Here is a 10,705-nt window from a genome sequence, read left to right as displayed (position 1 = left end):
TGAACGATCTTAGTTAATTTTAACTGCCTATATATTATTAAGCCACATTGAAATTAGAGAATACATTTTTATTGTTGATTAATCAATTAATCAATAATTCTTTATTGCACAAAACATATACACAGGACGTATACATACGAATAAAAATAAGCACAATAGACGGCCTTATTGCTAAACAGTAATTTCTGCCAGGCAACCTTTTAAATTACGAGTACTTCGGCAGTTAAGCACTTGTGTAAAAAAATCTAGAGTAAATAACTGTACAAAGGTAATTTAAACAATCAAAATAAGGTATGAATAGATTCAAATGAATGTACGTAGGTATGCCAAGCTTTGCATGATCGGCTATTTTCTTTCGCATGTAAGAATGGTCCTTGATATTGGTCATCATGTCAACATAGCGGGCCAACCTGCGCACGGTCAAGGCCCGCAGTGCGTTCGATTCAAAAACGGTCAATCGTTGCGCGCACGCCGGCACGACAGCACGCCGGTAACGTGAAAAAACTTTTTTTTAATTTCTAATGGTAAATCAAAAATAAGAATTTATTTACATAAATAGGTAAGTGTCATATTTTAGTGCTGCATTAAAAAAATTGAGTTTAATCATTTATCGCAATAAAATGATTATACAATACTTTACTTTGGTACTTAAAATACTCGTACTTAAATAAATTAATAAATATTTACTTTAATAAATAAACTTCGGAAAAATATTTTTGTGGAGTTCCAAAATTGATGCCCCAGTCTCTGTGCTTATCTCGAACTCGAAAGGTAATTTACGAATTCTCCTGAGGTATGATTTCTTATCACTACCAAATTAATTTGTTTAATTCGCTGGAAACCGCCAACGAATGATAAGTTGACTTGGGAACTTGGTGACCTGGTCGAAAGTTGAGTCAGAAAAACCTTTTTCTTTTCTTAAAAGTTTAAAAAAATTATACCGCTTTTGGAAACAAACTTTCGACTTTCAATGAGGAGGTATTCTGTGCAACGAGAGTCCTCAACGCTCCGAATTTATAACAGCATAACTAACTTAACTACTACTACTAATTATTATTTATTTACTACTTATTACTACTACTACTACTACTTTATTTAACTTTATCTAAGTATTTTTTTTTTCTGTTTCAGACATAATGAAAGAGTTTAAGACTGCATTAAGTTTTGTGATATTAGGATTACTATACAGTTCAGCTAAAGCTATCCCTGATGACGAATTTGCTATTGTTGAAGATGAGGATGCAGATTATCAGGTAAACGAAAGAGGCCCGAAAATACTATGGCCATATCCCACATTTGTCAAAAATGACGCTAGCTACACAAACACGCGTAGTAGTAACAATTACATACATAATCAAAGTCGGAAGAAGTACTCGAACAAAAAGGATCCCAGAGAAAGAAGGTACTACCCGTTTGAAACGTCACATCCTCAGAGTCCCATTGTGGAAATGATGAAACAATCCATGGCTATCAACTACGCACCTATCAATGGAGACATATTTGACTTTTTGAGAGATTCATATCCTCTGCCTAAAGGTAAGTTGACTTAAATAACTTATTGAACTATTTTTTATTTCATACTTTCTCCAAAACAAAGTTACATGTGGTGTCTAATTATGATGCACTTTCTTAAGTGATGCGTAACCCGTCCCAATGTTAACATAAACAACATTGTTTTCTGGAAACCTTCTTCAATTTGGAGTTTCATATTATCTCTAATAAATAATCTAAATATGCTTATAAGTAGATAGTATCGATACTATCGATATTGGAAATTCTACAATTATATCTGATACTATCGATAGGCATATCGATATCTAGATTATTTAGGGGCTTAGAAAATAATCGATTATTAATCGATTAACGGCAACACTAATCTCTAGTAAAGCTCTCTAGTAGTAAAGCTACGATTATCTAACGACCTCAACTCCAAAAACAGCAACGTGAGGTATCAGCTAGCTATAGAATCAGCTGTAAACAATAACTTAAGACTTAGACAAAACAAAAACTTTATGTTTATCATCAAAATCTTAATGATGGTGTGATGCGAGTGTTTAAAAACACATAAACATAAATTAAAGCATATTTTACTAAGCATTCTCACAAATTCATATCTGATTACCTTCATCCATACTTAATTACTGTTTTAGATTGACAATTAGTATGACCAGTGCGCGCTCCATTCAATTAAGTACCCATTGTTAACATAAGAATTCCAGTTTTTGATATAGAAAAAATCATTGCCTGTATAATCAATTTTGTATTAAAATGTCCTTGTGGCAAGGTACCACAAGTAGGTACCTAGTATATCATCAGCATAATTATGTTTATTTTGCTATATATTTAATATATTGTTTTATTTAAAGCATAATTAACGAACGCAATTTGTGTGAGATAACTTACCTTAGATCAAAAGTTTATTATTTTACTGTAAAAGTTTATAAGTTTGTGTTTTTAGGAATCCACTTAATCCATTGGTGCTTGCAATCACATACATACATTACGTACTTTTTACAAACTAGAATACAAACGAATGCAGACGGTACTTGCAATTACATCGTTTTTGTAACTAGAAAACAGACCACCAGGACACTTTAATTGTCTAAAGAAAGATACATACTAAGTACTTATTATGTGAATTAGAAATGACGAAGTCCTTCACGGACCGAAAGGGAAATATAATTGTTTTAACAGTGTTAAATAATTATAGGAAAGGAAATTTCAGTCGTCTAAAATAACTTTAGGCACATTGAACAAGTGTATTTTTCTTATATTATTAAAAATTTGTTCAATTTTCAGGGCACACCCAGCCATTGGAGGTGTACGACTACGTCATAGTGGGTGCTGGCTCGGCAGGTTCAGTGCTGGCAGCCAGGTTGTCTGAAGAAAAGCCCAGGGCCACGGTGCTAGTTCTTGAGGCTGGCAAGCCAGAGATGCTCCTGTCAGACATACCCATGTTTGTGCCGTATCTGCAGTTGTCAGACTACAGCTGGCCGTATGTCACTGAACCGCAGCCCGGTACTTGTATAGGTAAGATACTTTGTGAACTCATGCATTTCTCGCGGGTCCTTAGCCAACTTGGCTAACGATGAGCAGCAGCTCAACAACAACAGCTTTCTTTGACTTGACATACTTACGATAGGCTAGTTCCCAACTAGTCAAATCAGTTACTTTTTACTAAACGTTAAAATTACTATGGAATTTGTATGAAAACGCAACCTTCTCTGCCTCAACCCCTTCAAAGAGAGAGTGAAATTTTATATGGGATATTCTGCAGTTTTCAAAGTAGGAAGCTGAAAATGGATACATTAGGAAAGAGACACCGTGTTACTCCGATTTAATCGCGAGCGAAGCCGCGGGATAAAGCTAATTGAAATATAAACTAATTGTACTGATATAGTCGTTCTATCTAATATTAGGTACTTAAATATTTTATGAATGTCGGTGGAGTTAAGCTTAAGTAAAGTTTTCAATATTAGCAGCTGTTAACCCAAGTAATATAAAAAAAATAGAAACAAACAGGTCATTGCTTCTCCTCACCAACCCAATTAACAGTCGTGGATGTTGAGTATTGACCAAATTCTTATGACATGACTCATGTAACAGCTACGAGCCGGGACTAACGGTATTGGTTTAACATGCCTTCTGAAGCATCGGACCCATCACTTTTTGGAGAAGTTGTTCACCCAATGTTCTAATCAAACTAAGGACAGTCTCTCAAAGTGATTTTGACAATTTCTCCATGGGGAATCGAATCCAGTACCTGAATGTCGTAATGCGAACGCTCTCTCTACCGCTAGACTAAAGACAGTCTTTGTTACAAGTAGGTTAGTTATACCTATTAGCCTAAGGTTTATGTATACATTTCTGAATGTTGGATGCATCCTCCGAGACCGATACATTAGCAATGTTGACCTCTTTTCAGGGTAGAGGTCTTACGTGTAGGGGCACCACGGCGACACTGAGGAATAATTTGTCACATTATAATATGAAATAGACTTTTGAGACAAAATGTGACATTTGATTCATAGATTTGTTTTCATAACGCTGTATTGGGCTGGATCCCTTCGCGGGTTGGAAGGGCAGACATGCAGTCGCTCCTGTAAAACCGGACCTGTCAAATCTTCAGGTTAGGTAAGCGGACCCTGTGAAAAACGGGATAATGCTAGGGAGATGTTGTTGTTGTGTTGTGAGGTGGAAGACCAACCTCAACAACTCCGGTGTTAGCGTTATTATTGAGCCGCCAAAGGCCCCTGACATGGCTCATGTAACGACTACATACTTACATCAGTAAGTAGTAACCGGGGCTGACGACTTATCATCTTCCTTAGTCCTAACCAAACTAACCGATCACGAAGAGATTTTTGGGATATGTCCCCACCGAGATTCGAACCCGGGACCTCCGGATCGCGAAGCCAACGCTCAACCACTGACCAGGAAGGCCGTTACAAACACTCACTGAAATATGATTAAATAGGAAGATAGGTATACAGGTACACCTACTAGGTAATATATTTTTCTTCAACTGCGAAGATCCCGACCACGATTGATTTCTTTCCATTCCAACCATTTCTCAGTTTCACAAGGTAATGAAATTTCTCTCAATATTTGCCAATTTCGTAAAAATCACCCGTATCTGCAATGCGATTCCGTACTATCTAACCACTTCAATGAATTGTAACAATCAATTGCTTTTGCATAATTTATTAACACCATTATGAGCTATAACTTAGTTTTGTAATTAGTCTTTTCTCCTTGCTTCAATAGAGTATTAAACATTTACTAAGTTATGAAAGCAGCGTGTACATTTCTACTAAATACGTATGACGTGCTATAATCTGAGTAGTTTGGTAATACACACACTAACACATATGGCTCGACCGCTATGGACGGCAATACGGCTCACCACCTATTATCATATCACGTTGGTCTAACAGAAAACTCGGTGTAGGTACTTAGTTCATCTTGCGATGGATGTACCTCTGACTACCCCAATTGGGAAATGAAACAAAACTTTATAGTCGTGAGCTTATGTTATGTTAATGCATATTGTTGGTGAAAACAGCATCAAAAGCATTGCAAATGACGCGCATTAAGAAAATAGTATAAGCATTATGGTGCAAATTCTAGCAGACAAAACTTTATTTTATTTTAGTCTGTAATTTTTTAAAATAGGGCCTACCCGTGCACGACAGAGAAAAGGCTAGTGTTAGAACCATTTAAAATATATTAGTGACTCTATCGATTATTTATTAATTTTCATCGCAAATTTTTCCACAACAAACATCCCCTAGAATAGTCGGGGAACAAGCCGAACTCCGTTCTTCTTTTATTTCGTTCGTTGTGTACGTTAGAACTATCAAACGCAGGAATGACCACCATTTTAACATTAAACACATGGTTGTTACTCATTGATATGAAAGTATTATTTATTTACTTTTGCCATAGAATAAGGAATAATACTACGTCCGTTTGCGTAAACTGGTTCTATTCAGAGCAAACGATGGGTAGACCCATATTTTTTGCCATTGCTAGTTTCATAAAAATACTCCTGTGCATAATATTTTCCGGTGCGATTGTCGCGTAAACAAAGCGGGTTTTAGCCAAACACCATCCGATTTTGCATACTCACAGACGATAAAATTTTTGACTTTCAAATTTCGTTGAACCGTTGGTTTGTCTCGGTACTGGCACATTATGAGTCTCAAATACTAACGTAATGGCATCGTCTAGTCTACGATCTGGTAGTAACGAGTTTTAACAACACATGTGCTTGTTGATTGAAAACTATTACCGAAGTTTAACAACTTTTACTGCGATCCACTGAACGGATAAGTGGGTATGTGATACTACATACCCACTTATACTCAAATCCAGCTTTTTTGTGGTTCAGAGAATTCATAAAATACCCTGCCCACACATATCACGAAGTACTTTCTGACAGTTGGGTGATCAGCCTGCAACGTCTTAACCAAATTAGGGATCATAAAGTGATTTTTGTGGTAAGTATGTCACTACCGGAATTCCAACCCAGAACCTCCGAATTTTACGGACCGGAACTGAGGCCTTTTTGGAATAAGTATTATCTAATAATCGTGATGGTGATACTGAAAATAAACGATTTTGAAAAAAAACGAGGGAATCGGCATAGCAAAGTAGGAATCAAACAAAAAGTTTAACAAACTCTCTGATATATTTCGTTAAATCACGCCTATTGTTCATGACTTAGTTTGCTGAAGTAACATGTGCAATACCTATTGTGTATTGTGCATATGTGTATCCGTCATAATAATTAATGGATTCATAGGCTAGCTAGACCGGGCAAACTTCACTATGCATTCAGTATTGTTTATCCAATTATTCATAAAGTAATTGAATCAGACTTTATAACCATTGGACGTACAGATAGATACATCTCGTAATCCTTATCGGGATGGGCATAGTCACAAGTCACTAAAAGACAATCTACAACCAGATGACGAACAACTTCAAAGAATAGGTATGTATTTATCAATAGTGCTTCTATTTTCTTAATGACTCTTGCCAATTGTCACATTTCCAAATTCAAATTAATGTTAATGTGAAGTAAGTAAGTACTTAGTTCCGAATTCAAATTCTTATACACGATACGAGTAAATCTAATAATTGATGAACATGGAAATTAGCATTCGTTTGTTTTCGGAAATGTGATAACTGCCGAGGGTCATTAAGAAAACAGAAGCACCAAAGCCTTCGGACATTAACAACAAAGTAGCAGCAAATTATCGACTTGTTGCTTTCAGAATAAATGTATGAATAAACTATTTGCTTACACATTAATGGAACATTGTTGCTGACTTCTGCAGACACCTCCTAATTTTAAGTTATACCTGTCATTTTCTTATCCGCCATAAGGAAAAGGGATGATTGACAGCTGAAAATTTCAAAATGAATGAATGAATAACCTGGGCGAATCAAATGGGCATCTCGCTGGTATGCAACCCGTTTAGACCTTGTTCAGAAGGCGCGATTTACTCGCGTCTGCATACCACAGAGTAATTTTATTACTTTATAGATTCCTGCATACTTGGAGATGTGCGTCTGTATCCGTACGGTGTTACGTACTCTGTGGTATGACAACGCACGTAAAACGCCTCATCTGGACAGGCTCTTAACTGTAGCTCTGCTCGACTGATTATTACTTTACTTTAATCATGTTCAATTACGATATGGGTGTAAGTGTTAGGGTTGTAAGAAGACCTAGGCGTATCAACCGCGATCAGATCCAAGATTTTTAAACAAAGGTCAGGTCCAGAGTACTTTAAACCGGCGAGCATGGATGGAGTCTTTGATGAGTATGGAAGAAGCGAAAGTGGTGTCCCAGGATAGTAGTAGGTAGAATCCCGTGGTCTCTACCTACCCTATTTATTTAGGTACACATACAGCAATACATATGAAACTTTTCTCTCTTTATTTAAGAGCTGCGCTCTTGTCGGTGGAGTAATCGCCATTCCTCTCTTCTTCCCGCCAAATCCTTCACCTCCTGATACCTGCACCTTTTCTTTTATTTGTTTCAAAAATGTTCTCCTAGGTCTACCCCTTCCTCTCTTCATTTTTTTCCTTCTATGATGTTTTTGTTATTAAAGTTTTACAGACAGCTTTATAAATAGAAAGACCCTCAAAAAAGAAATAGACGCATTATAAATAGACGTAATTTTATGTATATGTGTATGTATGCTTGTCGATTGCAGGTAGTGAAGGAAAGAGGTGCTACTGGCCCCGTGGCAAGGCAGTGGGGGGTACCAGCGTCACTAACTATATGATCTACACCCGAGGCCGGCCCCAGGATTGGGACAGAGTCGCTGAGGATGGAAACTACGGATGGTGAGTGAAATTACTACTCTTACTATACAAACACAATACAACAACCCGTTCCTGCACAAAAACTTAATGTACAGGGAAATTACAAATGAACAAACTAAGCACAATCCATTCTTCTCCACGTGTGTGTTATAAAGGTCGGGGACCGACCCTATCAAACCTGGTAATAAAATAGTCATAGTCACTTATTGATAATAATAATTACACGTCACATATATTACAAAATTCAATTTATATTAAATCATCATCATCAGCCGTACGAAATAAATAAAATAAAATATTAAATATTATTACCGAATTCAATTACTTACATTAAATTGTGTGAATTTGTTTTGTATGTTGTGTGCAATAAAGTATATTTGATTTGATTTGATTAAAATAATTATTATCAATTACAGGTCGTCAAAACTATAGAATTTTTTAAGTCTTAGTTTAAATATAGTGAAATTATTTGCTTGTGTGATATGGCCAGGCAGTTTGTTGTATACGTATAATACTGTTCTTAAATAGTCTTTTTAATATAGTAATAATTTTACGTTACGTACGTACGTATTGTATTTTTTATGTAATGCGATGAATGGTAATATCAACTCTATATTATGGACTATCGTCAAGTTTACGTAAATAATTATGATACCGAATTTCTGACCTATATAAAAATAACTTACTGGAAATTTACTTCAAAACGAGTTATATAACTAAAGAAAAGTAACAGCTCTACAATCACTAATAATACGGTAGTACGAACAGGCAATTTATGCTAATTATTAAAATTACAGGACTTCCAACGAAGTTCTGCAGTACTTCAAGAAGTCTCAGCGATCAGAAGTTAAGAAATATAAGGATTTCCCCTACAACGGACGTGATGGCGAAATGATAGTGGAAGGTCCTCCATTCAGGTACCTAATTGGTTTCATTAATTTTATCGTGAAATATTCCTACTATTATTTAACAGAGAATGAAAAATGTTTTTTTATTATTTACAGAACTGGACTGGTTGAGGCTTTCCTGGAGGCGGGCAGATTGTATGGACATCGCACTGTGGATTATAATGCCCCTGATGGTCTCGGGTTCGGATACGTCCAGACAACCACCAACAGAGGCCACCGGTGGAGCACTGCTAAAGCTTTCCTCCGTCCACACAAACGACGACGAAATCTACATATTTTACCTGAAGCTAGAGCCACAAAGGTCATTATTGAACCTAAAACAAAACGAGCGTACGCTGTCGAGTATATCAAGAATGGTGTTAAATATGTAGTTCGCTGCCACAGGGAAATCATCCTCTCTGCAGGACCTATAGCTTCCCCCCAGTTACTCATGCTGTCAGGCGTCGGACCCAAAGACCACTTAAAGGAACTTGGAATTCCTGTCATAGCTGACTTGCAAGTTGGTAGGAACCTGTACGACCACGTTTGTTTCCCTGGAGTAATCTTCAAATTAAACACTACCAATGCCAGTCTTATTGAGCCGAAGATATCAACGCTGCCTAATCTTATTCAGTGGTTGCAGTACGGAGATGGCCTGCTGGCTAGCCCTGGCACAGTTGAAGCAATCGGTTACTTAAAAACAAATGTATCTGAGGACCCCGAGCAAGTTCCAGATGTAGAACTGCTAAGTCTGGGCTCGTCAATGACTTTAGATTCTGGCGGTATATTTAGACAGAGTTGGAAAATTTCAGATAATACTTATTACACAGCTTTTGGAAGTCTAAGCGGCAAAGACACCTGGTCGGCCATTCCAATACTCCTACATCCAAGATCTAGAGGTTTCCTGGAACTTCGGGATTCTAACCCCTATTCTCAACCTAGGATTTTCCCTAATTACTTCACGGACTCTAAAGATATGGAAACTATGATTGCTGCCATTAAATATATTATACAATTGGGACAGTCTAAAGCTTTTCAGAAATATGGAGCCAAGTTGCATAGAGCTACGTATCCGGGATGCGAAACACTTGCTTTTGGGTCATATTCTTACTGGGAGTGCGCTGTGAGGACTCTCATGATAAGTCTGCATCATCAGATTGCCACCTGCAAGATGGGCCCGCAGACTGACCCCGAAGCCGTAGTGGATCCTGAGTTGAGAGTGTATGGAGTAGAAGGCCTTAGGGTAGTAGACTCTAGTGTAATTCCTAGGACGACATCAGCTCATACCAACGCTCCTGCTATAATGATTGGTGAAAAAGGTGCAGATATGATTAAGAGAACTTGGGCTAATGTTGTAAATAATGTCAGATAAAATATTTTGCCACTAGTAAGGTATTATTAAGTTAGTTTAATATTATGTTAGTTTAAATATAAATAAGCAAAATAAAATGCTCGCAATATTGTGTTGTTTACCTTCTTCAGAAACTGCAATGGAAATCCCTTTGTGTATGATGAATTTCTGCCACATATACTAACATAAGAAGACAAGTGCTATGTGTCTTAGTACTCGTATATTAAACCTATCAATAAAAAATCGAAGGAACTAATTGATCTTAACAAGAAAATTGCGGTTCACCCGTCCTTTTGGCAAATTATTTTCGATTAGGTCAGGAAAGTCTTTCAGGCCTACCCTTTTCAGTTAATAGAAGCCGAATAAAGAAATCAGCGGACGTCGTTTGATTTCATTAAATAGGAACAGGGCGTGAGAAGGGGTTTTGCCGCATCACGATGCCCTAAATAATAAAATTAATGGTTCTGTACAGAGATCCATTAGGGAGGGAAAAGTATTGAATCAGTTCACAAATCCGCGAGGAAAGGACTGCTGAATGTATGCATAATAAATTCACCGCGGAGATTTTTAATTTTTCGTTCCAAACCAAGCGGAAATATGTCTTTATATCCGCCGCAAGACCTCA

General features: G+C 37.0%; 1 protein-coding gene across 1 annotated transcript; it reads left to right on the top strand.

Annotated features, from left to right (window-relative positions):
- Positions 1-465: 465 nt before the first annotated feature.
- On the top strand, positions 466-10,175 carry LOC126368008 (glucose dehydrogenase [FAD, quinone]-like). The gene is made up of 6 exons (XM_050011845.1): positions 466-559; positions 1,132-1,536; positions 2,800-3,030; positions 7,731-7,863; positions 8,640-8,759; positions 8,847-10,175. The coding sequence occupies exons 2-6, from the start codon at positions 1,137-1,139 to the stop codon at positions 10,099-10,101; spliced, it is 2,139 nt and encodes a 712-aa protein (XP_049867802.1). The 5' UTR covers positions 466-559; positions 1,132-1,136; the 3' UTR covers positions 10,102-10,175.
- The last annotated feature ends 530 nt before the right edge of the window (positions 10,176-10,705 follow it).

The sequence above is a fragment of the Pectinophora gossypiella genome, chromosome 7, assembly GCF_024362695.1.
Source record: "Pectinophora gossypiella chromosome 7, ilPecGoss1.1, whole genome shotgun sequence".
NCBI classification, from domain to species: Eukaryota; Metazoa; Arthropoda; class Insecta; order Lepidoptera; family Gelechiidae; genus Pectinophora; species Pectinophora gossypiella.
Note: the sequence above shows the minus strand (reverse complement) of the source record. Positions and strands in the feature narration are given on the sequence as shown.

Bases quoted from the DNA above. Each gene is read 5' to 3' on its own strand.
- LOC126368008 (XM_050011845.1), top strand. From the start codon at position 1,137: ATGAAAGAGTTTAAGACTGCATTAAGTTTTGTGATATTAGGATTACTA. The intron at 3,031-7,730 runs GTAAGATACTTT...TGTCGATTGCAG, and splicing joins GCAGCCCGGTACTTGTATAG to GTAGTGAAGGAAAGAGGTGC. The intron at 7,864-8,639 runs GTGAGTGAAATT...TTAAAATTACAG, and splicing joins GAGGATGGAAACTACGGATG to GACTTCCAACGAAGTTCTGC.